Source organism: Bemisia tabaci, chromosome 1 (assembly GCF_918797505.1).
Source record: "Bemisia tabaci chromosome 1, PGI_BMITA_v3".
NCBI lineage: Eukaryota > Metazoa > Arthropoda > Insecta > Hemiptera > Aleyrodidae > Bemisia > Bemisia tabaci.
The window spans coordinates 58,757,360-58,774,875 of NC_092793.1; the positions used below are offsets into that span (position 1 = coordinate 58,757,360).

Sequence of the window (17,516 nt, forward strand, 5' to 3'; positions counted from 1 at the left end):
GTCTGGAAGTGGAAATATTTTGCAACTAATCAGCAGGCCGATTATTGAAGGCTTAGAGCAACCTGACAAGACATCAAATGCGAATATATTGCATGGATATGATAGGGCTATGTCTTTTCATGTCGGGCTGACATAGTTTCAATAATCGGGCTGCTGGTAGTTTAACAGGTAAGATTTGTAAAGTCACTCAGGTATCACAAGTTACATTCGCATCTCTTGTCGTACAGTTTTTGTAAGTATGCTTACGTTTGTGGAGATTAATTGATAACAAAACGAGCATATCAATGTCATAGCCTAACTAGAAAACCACTAACGTAGATTTACAAAGTTTCAGACTTTCTGTTTCTCTTCGATTATAAAATCATGCAATGAAATGTTACAAATGTCATCCCCAGATTCCTGACTTATTCTTATGGGAGGATGTAATTCTATGTCTTTTCAAAATCCTTCCATCCATCTGTACCTGAGAAATTCAGTAAACCAGCCGACTTTCGGACTTTTAACAAGAATCGTTGGCAACTTTACCATTGAAATGATTCTTAGGTGTTTTTGAACAAAGGGATTTTATTAAAATGTTTGTTGGACAGGTTTGATTCACCCTGAATTCTTAAATAGAGAGAAAAAAAAATATTTTCTTCACTCTAGGAAGACATGAAACTGACCAAGCTGTAGGTAAGTAAGTGAGTAGTTTTTGATTACTTCATTCCATGAAATATGATGAGCCTTGTTTCTGCAGGAAACACAACATACTAGCAGGAATCCTCAAATAAATTTTCTGTCTTGTACAATATCTGTTGATACTTAAGTATTTGATGATACCTATGAAGTACAAAATTTCTGAAAAAACCCTGGGAATACCAGCAGAGTCGTCTCCAAATTTTCTCTCAGGAACAAAACTAAAAATTGTGGAAGTTTCCTAAGAATGCTCTCAAGACAAATTTACGTATTATTCATAGATGAAGTGTGGCCTGCTACATATCATGTCGTATTCCTCTTCAAATATACATGCAGGTGAGTAGATTTTGAAATTTTGAGCGCACAATTTGCTCATGAAAGAAGCGAGCACTACCATGATTTCCACTTACCATTACCACTTCCTGATAAATTTTTATGAGTTGATGCTTTTGAAAGTTGAGTTGTGATGTCGGTTCAGCCGCAGCACTCACCAGAAAATTCCTTCTTCGATCGGACCTTTGATGATTCATTGTCGAAATAGCTTTGAACTGATTAAAGATAAATGACACCGCATGAGTGTCATTTAGTGATGAATCAGAGATCAAAGTATAAATTGGAAGCTGCTAGATCAGTAATTTTATCAGACAAGAGTGACCGTCAAAATGCAAAATCCACTTGTGACGGATCTCAGAAACTTTGCATCACCGCAAGGAGACATTAACAGAATATCTATACACCAAATTATTTACGCAACTAGGTGAATTTCTTTGGTAAATTATTGCGCTTAAGAGAAAGTCCTGACTGTAGAAAACAAGAAATAATACCTGTACCGATAGCATAACTGTGTATGTGCACTACAGTGGTCACCTATGAAGAACAGACACGAACAAACACTTATGACAAACATTGAACAAGAGAGCAGAACTGGATTAAGTAACTGTAGTCTCTGATTTAGTTCTAAACTGCGAATTTGAAGAGCCATAAGACACACATCAGATGTGTAATCACTTGGTTTGGGCCAAAGAAACCTCGAACTACATGAGATCATATCGGTAAAGCTTGAGAGGTTAAAAGGCTATAATACTAAATAAATGGTGAACTTCTAACTCTTGAATGAATTCAGGACCACATACTTAAGACAAAGAAACTGCAAAACATTTGATTAGAGGCGAAAATGAAAAGAGAATGGTCATAAAAAGTAAAAGAAGAAAGTCTGGGTTTGGACACTGGACTTGTAAGACTGATTTTCAGAATGCACCTTAAAATGAGCCGATAGGCCGTGGCTCCTGGTTGTAAAATACGATGAATATTTTTGTCAAATGCTTGGTTGAAGTCGAAAATGGATTTAAATTAATTTAAATTAAGAGATTTCGAGTTGTTTGGATCATTTGTGTTATCAATCTTCGTTTGTTTATACGACCCACACACGGCAGAGGCATGCAGAGGTACCTCGCCGGCACGCCGGGTCAAAAGTGTGGCCACCGCCGGACGGAGAAAATGGGCGCCATTTTGAGATGGGCCAAGCGGCGCGCGTTTAAATGGGAGCCCAAAATACGGACTTTTGGACTCGTATTTCGTGGGTTAATATTGCTCAAAAAAATCGGGGAAAATTCCTGTGAACTCTGTGCACTCTCTAGTTTCCAAAAATGCAAGAATTACGAATTGCTGAACAAGCTCATTTTATCTCTGATAAATGGAAGGCCTTGTTCACACGGAGATAGGTTTACGGAACTTAACTTTCGTGCAAAGTTCCGTGAACTTTTGCTATAGTAGTGTTGACAGGGCTTTCCCTAAAAATGTGTCCAGCTTGACGCGTCTTATGCACCCCTCCCCCTCTTGTACGTTCACTTGATGCTTTTTATTGATGTTTCAAAACGAATGATAAGGCGGCGGCAAAATACAGGCGGTCCATGGCCGGAAAGTAGGTGAATCCGGCCCTGATCCAAAGGCCCTACTTTTTTTTCCTGTCTCACTCTCCTTGCGGTTAGAGGCAGTATTGTTATCGTGAAATAATAAGAGGGGGGGGGTCCAGGGAGTCTGGACATCTCCCCCCCCCCCTTAGCCTCGTTAATTGTATACCTTTTTTTAACTTTTGGAAGGCAGACATAAAATATTATCAGGGACGTACAAAAAATGATGTAAATTTACGGTCACGTTTTTTAATAGACCCCCCTCCCTCCCTTAAAGAATTCCCAGCTACGCGACTGCTCTGTTTACTTGAGACTAAAATTCACTTACAGAAACTTACCATGAAAATCCATAATCGATTAAAATTAAACACACTTTAGCTCGGAGAAAAACCGGTCAAGCTTGAAGCAGACTTTGTGCTCAGATGGGATCTTGGGAAAGTTGGAGAGCACATCGCGGGGGGCAACCCCACTTGAGAACTTTCCGCGACCCTGGTTTCGTTTATGACTAAAAGTCATCGGGAAGCCAATATTCCGGGCTTGCGTACCCACCAACCCGACAAATATCGGGCAAAGCCGAGAGTTAGCGCGGCTCTACAATCTCCGACGGAGCGGCGCAAAGCTCCATGAATATTTAATGGATACCAACCGCGGAAGCCCGCGAGAACACTTGTCTACGCTTCATTCCCAAACTCAGCTTTACATGAGGGAATGGGGGAGGGGGGGTGAGTGATCCATTATAATCGTCTAGGTTCATTCTCTTGGGGCGTGCACATAGTTCAAAATTTCCAAATTTTTGGTTACTTCGGGCGAATTGAACTTTGGTTAGGCTTGGTGACCAAATTCGTCGTTCTCTTACGAAATAACGTAACTACATTTCAACGTTGCCAGATTGGGTCCGCGGAAGTTCCGTTTATCAGAAGAGTTCAGAGCATTCCTGACTGTTTCAAATGTTTTTTCTAATATCACGCAAAAAACATAAACATTTTCGACGGAAATTATGCAGGTTTTGTCTTTTTTGTCTATTGTTTTGCCTACCAATTTCAAAGATCGGCTCGCTGATTCGGAAGGCGAGATCTCTTTAGGAAAAAGACTGTCAAGATCTTTTTCTCCAGATCTGACCAAGTGCCTCCACTACTTTTTATAGAGTACCTGTATAGGGGAGGCGGGAGGGTATTGCCATCTCTGTGCCGCTCTCTGATTGGCTCATCAGTTTTAAGCTAGGATGAAGCTCCAAAGTTGGACCAATGTAAACAAACCCGACCCAGAGGGACATCGATTATCGGCTCAGAAACAAACGATAGTCATACTCAAAGGTTAATTTTTGACATGTATATCCAACAAAGTTCGATCCGAACTCAATTCAGAAGTTGGATATTAAAAAATTTCCATCACATCCAAAATCACGTAGAACTTTGTCGCCATCTTGTTTGTTTACGTTGGGCCAAACTAGGAGCGGAGGGGCTGGGGTTTGTTTACATTGGTCCAACTTTGGGGCTCCAAGATAGCCGACCAATCAGAGAGCGGCACACTTTCTCTGTAGTAAAAGGATTTTTGAGATATCATTACTCTCCCGTAGACACAATTATAACTTGTTTACCACCAAGATGCTGACCAGAGCGTCTACTAAAATAAACTGGCCAAAAATCAGTACTTTTACAGTGCTTTTTCAGTACATTCCCAAGAAATTCGGTACCTCATCAACAAAAAAATTCAGTACTTTTTCAGTACCTTCATTTGACAAAATTCGAAAAACTTCACAAATTTGAATTTCTCGCTCAAATTGCGACAAAAATGACAACAATTCCGGACCTTCTTGCAGAATTTCCGTACTTTTTCGGTACTTCCGGACCTTCTTGCGGAATTTCCGTACTTTTTCGGTCCTTCCGGACCACCTTTCAAAAATCAGTACTATTTCCAGACTTTCCAGAAATTCCGGACTTGTAGACACCCTGACCAAGATGCTGACGAATGAACTCTAACTGCAATTAAATGAGATTGGCTACGCACCGTAACTCCCTGCCTATGACAACGGTCCAGCCTCTGCGGCGGCGTTCACCCTTGTCGAAGCGCCTTCTAACGGCGTGCGTCGGCCAATCCGGTTCGGGCGGCACCGTGATGGCATCCGGTTGCGGGTTGACCACTTCTCCCTCTGCTTCCAGCACCACCGCCACTCCGGGCGTCGCAACCGGCATCTCCGGCTCGGCATCATCCCGCTCCACTTCCTCCACACTCTCTATTTTGTACAACGACATCTTCCCGCAAGAGAGACACAACAGACCATCGCGGTCTCACCAAACCCCGCACTCCTGGCTTATCACTCGACGAGTGATGTGCCCGATTATCACCAAACTACACTTACGATCACCGAGATATTTTCCACCGATAATCCAAGAGCGAATAAGTTACATTACAGAGCGGTTTCAGTTTTTATAAAGTGGTGAGAAATTTGAAGATTACGAGGTTAATAAAGGCACTTGATGAGTAATATGCTAATTCATTACCAAAAGGGCACACTTAGGATAACTGGAAGTGGATCAGATGAAATTGTTTACCAACAGTCTGAGAATGAATGAGTTACATTTTAAGGAGTTCTGAGTTTTTTTTTTAAAAAAAGGCGAGTAAAGATTACGAAATCGATCCGGGCACTTGGTAAATAAATCGCTCGGTTATCTCCAAAATAATGGCACTTGGAATCACTGGTATCGGTCAAGAAGAGATTTTTTTACCGAAAATCTGGAAACGAGAAAATGGCATTGCAAGACGTTCTAAGCTTACCTAAATACAGCACGGAAAATTTGAATAAACACCAGATTACTCGAAGAATAAAGGCACTTAAATGAGCGAGTGATAAGCTGGGTTATCCCCAAACTATATAGATACTTCATGACTCAAAATTGGGCGAAGAAAGGACGATTTCTAAAAATTTGTGAGAGAAGGAGTTACAAAACGAATCCACCATGTGTAATTTTATAAGGTGCTGATAAATCTGGAAAGAGGAATCGGCTCACTTACATTTCTTTTCATAGGGCACTTAGAAAGGCCAGTGAAAATGTTCCATTCCTTAAGTTGCTGCATGAAAGTTCACTTAATGCATGCGATTTTTTTTTTTTGCGATAACACCATAAAACATTCGAAATCTCGTAAGTTTAAAAAGGACACCTTCGTGAGAATACGTAAGTTTAGGCACCAAGAAACCAATTTTGGGGATTTTTTAAAACCATTTACAAGCTTTAAAATTCAGTTTAAAATATTTTAGCATACTCTCAGAAGATCGGCAGTTGGACTTCGACAACATTTTTTTAGAACCATACTAAAAGTATCTTATAAAAGATTAGTTTAAAAAAAAAAAATTGTTTTACATACATTTTACTAGACGTTAATTCCACTTAAAACACATTCAAAAATAATTTCTGCCAAGATAATGCGTGTAATTTCTGACATATTTAAAACCTCTTTAGTTAATTAGTTGGTTAATTTTCAGAATCTCGGGCTATTTAGTTAGTTCGTTAAATTTATTAGAGACACTCAGCATCTCAAGCTTTAATATGGAATTTTAATTTCACACGATATATATTTGGCACTGATGTTCTGAGTTTGATGTCGTTCATGGGATCGTGGGTGCGCATTTCCATAAAAACAGTGCTGCCAGAGCATCTAGTATTTCACATTCTCGAAGAGACAAATTTTGGCGTTTTGTCAGTGTGATCTGGTGATAAACGCATATAATGTCACGTTGCTACCACGCAGAGAATCAGTGTCTTAATGCTGCCAGTTGGTTGAAAATTGCAACGGTTTAAGATTTGGCACGACAGTTTAGAGCCGTTCAATCTAGTACGGCATACGCACACTGGAAATGGTTACTAGATTTAAGCAGAAATATTATTGACTTGGTCGGCAAGAAGGAAGATCTCTTGCATAAGTGATAAAACACGATTGCGTACAGGGAGAAGTCGCTCATATCAAGCAGGAACCAATTTGATTGAAACGATGTTATTCTATGTTAAATGAGTAATCTCTTAGAAGGTAAATTCAAGTTTTTTTTTTGTTTTTTTTTTTTTTTTGTTTTTTTTCGTAAAATACATTCAGTTAGTCCTGACCGTGCAGGATTTGACAGTGAAATTGATGAAGTGATATCGCTCAAGTAAGCCTAAACTTAATACTGCATCTTAAATTTTGATATCCCGAAAAATTATTTGGGAAATCTTGATGGAGTTGATCATTTTTCTTCAAAAAGGAGAGAGAGAATTAATGCAGTAAGGAATTAACAGTTATGTGTTTATGGCCAATTTATAAGAGTGTCACTTTTCATACAGTAAAATGGCTGTCACATTGTATATCAAACAAAAACACGAAAAAAAAAGAAAAAACCGCGATTTTATCATAATTTAGAGACCAAATTATATTACTTTCAGGAACAAATTTATGACAAAAATTTCAGTGACCTAAATAATTTTAACGACCAAACTTTTTCTCAAATAATTTGAGAACCAAAATTTTGTTGCCAATTAGTTTATGAAGTACCAAAAATGTAAGATCTTGTAACAGTACTATAGGAGGATTTTATGGCAGAGGACGGTACCCCCCTTTTGTAATATTTTACAATGAAAATTTTAAAAAAAATCATAATTTAGATTCTGATACATGGTTATTTCAATACTGCATTGATCACAAAATTTGCTGTCACCAGGGAAAAGGCTTCAATAAAAAAACAAGCCTTGAAAATAAAAACAAAGAGGGAGAAAGTATGAGACAAGGAAGGGAAAATCCCTCTTTCCAGGGATATCTGCAAATTGTGAAGCGAATTGAGAAGCAGAGTTTGTTTGTTGTCCGCGGTAAGCCATCATTAAATAATCCGCAGCATAATCTTGACAGGTAGAATTTACCAGCGCTAAAAAATGACGTCGGATAATTTACAGTGTAGAGTACTTTACATCGTCTTTAATTATGAGCATGCGAAGAATTAAGATACAAGGCAAAAATAAGAATGAGTCGCTCTTTTCTAGAATAACTATAAAAACTACCTTGCATACGCGTAGGTGTGACGAACCCGACCTATTACGTTATCGTCCCACGGCAAGTAAGACAATAAACAATGAACTGAGTTGAATGGTTTCAACGAACTTGTAAAAAGCATTTCTAGTGTTTTAAAAATTGTAAAGTAGTCAATGTTTGAGCGATATTTCTCTTGCAGTGTAAGTCAAAGAAATAGTCCAAAAATTGGTTTTGCCAGAAATTTTGAGGGGAAAAAAATAATTGAAACTGCACGATTCATAACGTAATAAAGAGAATTTTAAGAAACAACCTGATTAACTTCCAGCTATTATCATGGATAGTCTCTGATTGGTATCAAAGAAACTTTTATGGAGCGGATAGAATTTACACGCCGTAGAGAAAAAGAGAAAGTGCATCAGCCAAACTTCTCGAAAAATAAAATCCTGAGCCAGAATTTCGTTCAAGAACCTCTTAACTTATTTATTAGAGAGAATGTCCTCGCTCACACTGGCTATGCTTCAACGTAAATGACTATGTTAGTGTGATGGTCTAATCCGATGTTGGCACTTTTTTCTGGCATTTTTCCCTCTTTTACGACGGGCTGATAGACAAATTGTTATGAATTATTTTTAGAGATTATCTTTATGAGTATTAGAGAAGGGCCGCTCAGAATATTATTGCCTCACGCATATGACGCGCCTTGTAAGATATACGTCGGAGGTACGCTTATTTGAACACCTGAGGAATGGTGCTGTCGAGGCGAGTGCTAATCCTCAATTGAGATTCCATGATTTTAATCGAGAAACGAGCGTTAAAAATTTAAAAATTTTGAAATGAGTATGACACTAACAAATAATAAACTATTTTACCTATTCTTTTAAAACTGAATTCTGAGATTTGGTTTAATTTTTAATGTCAGTATTTAAAAGAGACAGTGTGCTAGAGGGTCGCAATTGGGAAATTTTGACTGTCTATTTTACTCCAATTAGTTTCTATAAGATTATAATAAGATTGTTCAGATTGTTCAGTTTGTTCAGTGAAGGATTCAAAACATACAGTGACCTATCTAAAAAGACCGAAATTAGGAATTCATTGAACCGTGTGCTTCGATACATGTGTTAAGCCATCTGAAAGTAAAACAATGAATCTTTCCTGACCGCAAATTGTACCCATCCGCGACTAATAATATTTACATAACTATCAGACTTAAAAATAGAGCGTTAGTGGGCACCACGAGGTCAAAAACGAGGAACAATTTCGCTGAGCACTGCATATCAAAGTATACATGTGGTTGCAAGAAGTCAAGTCTCGTATGCGCTGTACAAAATATTGATATTTTTAGATTATGCAATTAAAGGAGTTTTCATCGTGTAATCTGGTTGGAATGAACGAGGATACAAAAAGAAATCTGAAGAGTCCAGATATTAGTCAACATGAAGCTCAAAATGCAGTTGAATATGACAGCCTAGCCCAGTGCACGAAAACGACGTCTCCTCGTTTAGATCGCATGAACGCTAAAAGACAAGTTCAGAATCCAGAAAAAGACACTAACACTCCGAGAATTGCACTAAAACTTTGAGTCGTGTGCGCTATAAATCATTTTTGCTGTGTGTTGTGCTTTCTTCGTGAGTGTTTTTTGCGAATCATAAATCAATGAATGACTCATTAAACACGAGAAATGGCGCTTGCAAGAAACACACACAAGCATTTGACCACCATTGTGCGAACACAATAAGGTTATGTGTGTGTTTACAATCGAGTCATCGAGCTGGGATCTACAACGAATAATGTAGCCACTTAATTTGCCTAAAACTACCCAAGTAAGTGCGTTCATTTTTTGAAGTAAATCTATTAACTGTATATTTCAATTTGTTATCAGAAACATGCTGTAAATACAACAGGGTTATGTGCATGTTCACATCGGAGCCGTTGCACTGCGATTTATAACGAATGCCGTGGCCAATAACTCAATTAATCACTACCTAAATAAGTGCCATGATTAGGGTGTTTACATTTATATTGGCGCATGACTCGTGTAGTAGATCGTCGGACAATATTTCTAGTACGGTATCACTCAATTCGCGTCAAAATGACGGAAACAGTCGCAAAAATGATTGAAAATTGAAAAATTATGGATGTCGGGATGCGTGGACGAGACGAAGGCTATTTAAGGCTAAAATGAACGAAATCACGTCGCGCCGCGATTTGACACAGCGTTGACACGAGTAGCAAAGAGACTGGCGCCGTGACGCCACGGAACGAGACGCAGAGACGCGCGCCCGCCAGCGTATATTTTTAACTTTGCATCGGATTTTCTATAAACCGCGCGGGCCGGGGGCAGAGAGAGAGAGAGAGAGAGAAAGAGAAAGAGAGAAAAATCGTGGTTACAATTGGACTACATTTTGCAATTAGAAACTAATAGTTTAGGCTCATTTTAGAAACAACGTATGTGCTCATAGGGACCTCCCTAATTTACGTAACGCTTAGGGGGGAGAGGGGTCGGGGAGAGCGTTATGCCATTTGGACCAAGTTTAACAGAAAGGAACCAAGCCACATCAGCTATTTCCAAATTTAACTGGGCAATACAATTTTTTATGAGAGAACGTTTGTGCAGATTCCTTTGAAAATTTTAAGGAATTTGCTTCAAACTATGGAGAATTTTCACTGCAATTTGCACGAAAATCCGCAGGACCGTTTTCATGTAATAAATTAAATTGCCCAATTAAATTTGGCAATAGCTGATGTGGCTTGGTTCCTTTCTGTTTAACGCGATCCATTTAGTTTTTACGTGTTAAAGGATAGGACCTACGTCAAAAAAATGTAATAAAGGGGAAAGAGGGGAAGGTCGCAAATGCCAAAAAATTGCCTTACGAAATTTATGGAAGGCCCCTTGATGTCTCTGCAGACAGATGCTTCTTCTTCTTCATTTTCTTGTTCAGCCTCTTTTTTTTCTCTTCTTCATTCTCATCTTGTTTTTCCTATTTTCCTCTCTTCTCTTCTTTCTCCTGATTTTCCTCTATTCTTCCTTTACTTTGTTCTCGTCTTCATCCCCTGCTTCTCTTCTTCTACCGCTTTTTATTAAATTGTTATATTCTTTCTCCTCTTCCTGTTCTTCCTTCTCCTCTTCCACTTTGATTGTCACTATGCAAATGGGTGTTTTATGGATGACCCAACAAATCGTGGTTCCTTACTGCAAAAAGTATAGTCCCATCCAGGAGTTACCGCCATCGTTGTCTGGTGGCATAGGTGTGCTCTGATATCACCGGGAAAATGACATAACAGCTGTCCGGTGCGATAGGGAAAATCGAGTTCATTATCACCGACGAACCATTTCCTTGCAGTTGGTGGCACGGTTTATTGCCAAGCCGGCCCGCGGCCGTTCCTTAGGTTCTTAACGCTACAAAACTGATTTCTTTTACCCCCTTTTTTCCGCACGTTTATGCTCCCTCATAAAATACATAAGGAGCCGTCCATAAATGACGTAACGCTCAAGGGGGGCGGTGTGGGGGGGGGGTAAGAAGAGCGTTACGCCAATTTATACGTGTTAATGGATAGGGGCCTAAGTCACAAAAGCATTACAAGTGGATCAGGGGGGGAGGTCAAAAATACCGAAAAAGCACGATACGTAATTTATGAACGTTATCTAAAGCTTTCCTTAACCCTCTACCCCCTCTCATCGCAGAAATAGAAAAATCACTGATAAACCTTAGAATTCTCTTCCTTTTTTTGTACTTGTAAAAAAAATGAAAGGAGGGAAAATTGAAAGAAGAAAATGAAAAATAACTACGTAGCATGTAAATTCAACGCATACGGTTCATTTTTCGTTGGTGTATAATTTCTTGTAGCATGGGTAGGTCCCAAGGAGTATTCTTTAGTAGTTCAAAATTGGACATACCTATGTCAAAAGGAATTATGTGAAAATGACCTGAATCCTGAATAAAAAAAAGAAAAAAAGAAAAAAAAGAAAACGATGTGCAATAGGGTGGCGTGGTACATTGTTTTTTCTGATTTAATTTATTTTCAAATTGAATCGTTTAGCAACGCAAGGTTCTTGGCGCTGTTTCTCTTTCATTAAACGCTGTCCATTTTCAATTTTCCTTCTTTTTACTTTTTCATTTTATTTTTTTGAACACGGTCTGTGAAATAAATTGCCGACCGTTGCCACGTCGAGTAGCAGTGCAAAATAGTTATCTGAACACTACTGTTTGTGTTTGCATTTGAATGATGGTTTGAGCGCCGCACAGTGGACCGATTCGATGAGGCAGGTCGGATATGAAATTTGACTAAAACCGCAAATTTTAAAATTTATTTCATGTCAGTTTAAATTTCAAGGGGTGTTTATAGATGAAAATTTAACGAGGAAACCAATGAAACTACTTTCAGAACCTTAAATTTTTGTATAAACGGAGTTATAAGCGTTTAGAGTCTGCAAATTTTGTCCGACTTCCCCTATTGCCTCGATTCACTGTGCGTCGTGTCGGGCCCACGGCGAATTCACCGAAGAGCGTATTATCGCTTTCAAGTGATTACGACTGAATCACTTTTCAGAGCCACTCGAGCTGTCGAGGGGCTTTGCGGCCGGCACAGCGCGCGGCGCGGCGCCGCATCACTGCCCTGTAATAAAAATAAAAGAAAAGGAATTTTGTCAACTGATGACATAACTAGAATTGTATCTTGTCTTCGCAAAGATAATTTTATTTTAAAAAAACCCTGGTAAAAATCGGCAGTAGAATCTCTGTTCCAAAATACCATAGACCTACAGCCGGCTGTAAGATTTCCAATAGCTTCTATAGCCGGCAACACAATTTCTTATAGCCTTTTATAGCCGATGGCGATTAAGCAACAGCCTGGCGATAAAGTGTATGCTAAACGTTACTAATTACGGATGCTAGGACCTGGTGAGTTTTTGGACTACCGCTCTCTTTTTGGGCCGCAGTATCTTAATTTAATTTGCGAGGAAAGCTCCGTACTTTTGAAGGATGCCTGCCATTTCTAATATGTTGGAGCGCCTTCAATTTCGTATGATACTGTGCAATACCTCTGGTGTGAAATAGTTGCTTCAAGCGCCGCGGTACACTGCGGCGCGGCGCGGCGGGCGAGCAGCCAGCGCTGAACGCGCATTGGCGCCTACAAACCTAACAGAGATACTTCACGTATTGCGCAATGCGTGAAGTATCCCTGTTAGGTTTGTAGGCGCCTGTGCGCCGCCGCTCCGCTTTGTGTTAGGCTCCAATATTTAATCTCGCGGAGCCAGCGTTTTTCAACTCATGACTTTGAAATGTTTGCACACTCTGTATGATGGATTACTCTCATTTTAATTGATGAAAAAAAATGTGTAGTAAAGGAAAATATAATGTGCGTTTTGTAAATATTAAGGTGATTCCGTACAAATTTAAGGATTTACAAAGCACAAGAATTTCTACACAATTTCTTATAGCCTTTTATAGCCGATGGCGAAAAAGCATCAGCCAGGCGATAAAGTGTAAAGCCCGGCGATAGGAACTATAGCCCGGCTGGATAATTTTTTATCGCTTCGTGTAGCCCGGCCATATGATTTTTCCCACTTTCTACAGCCAGCTATATGATTTTCTATCTCCCTCTTCAGTCGGCTATAAGAACTCCTATGGTATTTTGAAACGCAGCTCCTATCGCCAATTTTTACCGCGGAAATAATTGCTCGAATTTTGAGAAACATGTCCCACCAAGGACCGTCCAAGAAAAAAGGAAAATCATTTTCACACTTCATAAAAAAACTGGCACTGGGAAAAATATGTACATTTTGATAATCATTTTTTAAGAGAGATATTTAGTAAATATATAGGTGTAAAAATATAATTTTTACTACATTTAACTTAATGAATTCATTGCTATATCACTTGAATGACCTACCAAAGATTATCATAACATAATAGAACAAATTTTTTCTTTTTCCTTTTTTTGCACTTCAAATATCCACGAGGATATCTTGCGCTTCACCGTCCCCAAAGTCCCATCCCCCTCCGTCCCTAATCAAACCAGCCTCAGATAACTGTTGTTTGAGACCATCAAATTCGGGTCACCTGGCCGAGAATTGAACCCAGGACTTCCCAATAACAGAGCAAGCGTTTGAACACTACATCACAGAAGGCCGACGACAAAAACTGCAGATAAAAGAACTAAAAGTGTTAATTTAACCAAAAACTGAAGATTAAAGTACCAAAAATAATTTGAAATTTTAGTATACTTAGTTTTAATACTCAAAAACATACAGGGATTAGTTTATGTACCTAATTTGAGAATCTTTATAGCATTTAACAAGAAACCTGATTTAACTAATATGGCCTTTGACGAAAAGAATATTCCGAGGGATTCAGGTCCTCAGCAGCGGGAAAAATCGCCGAGCAATATCAAAATGTCTCCGCACTAGTAGAGCCGTAAAAGCTGATTTAAAACTCGATATATAGCCGAATCTGCTGCGAAAGAAGTTTGTTCATTTCATCCTTATACCGGGGAGGAACGTGACACTTGCCAGTGGTTTACGACGGATTAATAAACGAGGATTGTTGCCGCTAATTCTCCTAATCGTATAGAGAGACCTGCACCTCGCTCAGAAGGCACGACTCCCGTGCTCATCAAAAACCGCCTATGTACACACAGGGTTCCAGCGGGAGTTAGGTGGGTCTCGCTTAGGAGAACAGTCGGGAGAGCGGATCAACCCCGTCAGTTTTACGACTCTCACGGAAGAGTGCGCATACGTCGCGTCCATCACCCCGGGGCGCTTAATTACGGATCCATTTTATTTCTCGAAAAGGGCGAAGAGGAAATAGTGCCGCTGGAGGGTGGATAGGGGTTTATGACTCGATAAAATATCCAGACGTTTTATTCCCGTCAAGTACGTCTCCGTCGGTTGCCCTGTTGGAGTTGATGCTTCTCGGCGAGTTTTCCTCTTTGCACAAACCAATCGATATTGAATTCGGTTTATTACGGGGAAAATTCACCGTGAAATTAGAGAATACTGGGGGGCTACGAGCCCTAGCTCCTACGCGGCCCGGCCCCTAATGCAAATTGAAACGAGTCAGTAGTAGAGGTCGGATTGAATCTGAAAACTTTAAAATCTTATTTTTTCGAAAAAATAAATCAATAAAGTTTAAGAGTTCTATTGGTTTTTTTCTTTTCTTTTTTTTGTGAAATTTTCTTCCAGAAATACCCATTGAATTCGAATTTGTGACGTAATAAACTTTTTTTTTTGGTCTCAAAGATCTCTAGTTACAGCATATTTTAAGGTAGAAACACTGCTCATCACCATTTCATAAAATCATAGACCTTTGAAACCACAAAACATGGAAAATACGGTAAAATTACCTCTCGGAACGGCAAGAGTTTCGTACACATATCTGGGACTCTGGGAGGGAAAAATCCACAATTTCTTCTACAGACCTAAAGGCCGAAAATAAAAACTTTCAGGAAATCATGCATGGGACAAAAAAAAGTCTCATTCGGACTTGAAAATTGATCTCCGAAACAAAGAGTATTGGATACCCGATAGGGTCGCATAATTTTTTGAGCGGTGTCAGGCGTCTTTAAGTATAGACTCGGTTCGTATCGAGGGTAGGTAGCTATAAAGCCTCACTCCCAAGTAACAACTTCTCGACTTTGTCCCATTCAACGATTGTCTTTTAGGATACACACTGAATTTTTATTGCATGTATACGTGCTTGGTACGGCAATGGTTAGAAAAACAGGGCTTATACCCTAATCATTGAGTGTTAGAGGCCGTTTAAAACATTCTGAACGAAGGGATACATTGTTCTTGCCAAATAAAACCGGGGGATAGGGAACTCAACATCGAAGCGGTTGTCTGTAGATAACTATCAAATAGATCTCCCCATCCTGTTTTATTTTTTGCATTATTCAGGAACTTGTTAATCCTCGAGTTTGTGCGTTTACAGGCATATCTACCTCTTTTTCACTCAAGTTAAAATGTTTTCGGAATTTTGTGAAAACAACATTTTCAATGTCTGTACCTCTTTCTGTGGACATTGCACGAAGTGGGATGATTTTGATTCTCTAGAAAATCGAAGCGGTAGCATGCTTTCGTAAAAAATTCAACTCTAAATACTCCTACACCATTTTCGTAATCAAAAAATACCACCTGGCTTCGATTGTACGAGACGGTATAGAAAGGGACTTTTGCCTAGGATGAAAATGGCATAATGGCATGAAATAATATGTATGAATCGATCATTTCTAAGAAAATGGATCCTATGACTAATTTCCTCCGCCTAAAACGATACCGAAGAGTGTGACAGTTTATCCACATTCGCGCCCGTGATTGGCCGGATTTCGATAACATGCTGAATTTTTATCGTGAAAAAATTATCAACAGTTGGTTTATCAGAGCAATGAATCACAATTTAAACGGTTTTTGGTATAGCGAGGCGAAAGTCAAAGATGCTCATTTCTTTTTTACTGCAGTTTTGACCCTCATAAGATTGCTTAAATATTTCCTGAATTTTTTTTCTTTTTAAGAGCAATGCTTAAAATGGTTGTCTTTCACTATTACGCTCTACCGAAAAAACGAAAATTGGTGATGCAATTTTCAATTTAACTGGACACCTAAATTATTCACTTGAAAATTTAGAAAATTTGCCAAAAGAAGCACTAAAAGTTTTTCCATCCAATTCCAAACATAAGACTTAAAAAAAAACGTCGAGAGACCAACCCATATTTTGAACCCTCCAGATTTTTAGCCATCCTAGTTGACGAAAAATTCAGAGTAAATAATTTCAGTTTTTACGAACTTACGCCTTTCTACCAGAAACCGATACTTAGCCGAACATAGTAGATGCACCTTTTTGACACAATTGAATTGGGTAAAAAAACTGTCGAGATCGTGCCGCTATGAAACCAGTTGTCACGGAAAAAAAAAGAGGTAGGGGTTCAGTCCCAACTGTTGGATGATATGGACATTTTCAATTAATTGTGGTACTACCCCAATTAATTGTGGTATTACCCCAACTAATTGTGACACTATCCTAAAAAATTGGGTTACTAGTCTAAATGTTGCGGTACTACACCGACTTGAGTTTTTTTTTTTTTTTTTTTTTTTTTTTTTTTTATTTTTACTACTTCAAATAGCCCTCAAGGGCTAATCCCACGCTTTAAGTCCCATCCCCCCTCCGTCCCTACTGAACCAGTCCCAGGCAACCATTGTTTGAAACCATCAAACTCGGGTCGCCTGGCCGGGAATCGAACCCGGGACCTCCCGATCATAGAGCAAGCGCTACAACCACTACACCATAGGAGGCCGACACTTGGAGATGCGATACTACCAAAATTAACTGGAAATGTACATATCATCCAACGAATTGGGGTAGTGCCACAATTTTAGGGGATAACCCCTGACACTTTAATTCCGTGGTGATTGGATAGCGGACTGAATTCGTCAAATAAATTTGATAATTCAATAGTTCAATTCCGTCGAGTGAAGAGGGTGGAAGAGGGAACAGCTTATAGCTGGATTCACAATCAGTTGGGTGATGTTAGGAAGGAAGAGAAACAATTGGATCACCTTCGTGACGGATTATGATTTTAGGTAGGCAGCATACGAGGAGGCGAAATAAGGGAGCAGACTTCACAGCAGAAAAATTCGCCATGCTCTTGATTGAATTGTTCGGGAGAGGTTGGCGAAAATTCGAAAGACAGAATCCCCGTGGCGAATCTGAAAATTCGCAGAGACTCAAGTTTACACATTTCTGAAATTTTACATTCTTGACAACGACCGCCCGTGTTCATAATTGCGCCGAAAGTTAACTCCTGTCAAACGGATACCGTTGCCACACATAATGTGATATAAAATATGAGGAAATATTCTCTCAGGCGACTTCAATGCTGCCGTGTTGCATACCTATGCATAAATGAAAATCCGGCTTTTGCTAAAATTCTTCTGATACACGATTT

At 39.2% G+C, this 17,516-nt stretch overlaps 1 protein-coding gene across 6 annotated transcripts in view; it reads right to left on the reverse strand.

Annotated features, from left to right (window-relative positions):
- Positions 1-17,516, reverse strand: part of dnc (phosphodiesterase dunce) — a 774,040-nt gene that overhangs the window by 518,586 nt on the left and 237,938 nt on the right. The window contains exon 1 of one of the 6 annotated variants that reach the window (XM_072304314.1): positions 4,593-5,287. The exons of the other annotated variants lie outside the window; for them this stretch is intronic. Coding sequence (XP_072160415.1) covers positions 4,593-4,837 — 245 coding nt within the window. The 5' untranslated portion in view covers positions 4,838-5,287. Of the gene's footprint in view, positions 1-4,592; positions 5,288-17,516 lie in introns of those variants that run through there. 6 annotated transcript variants of the gene reach the window in all.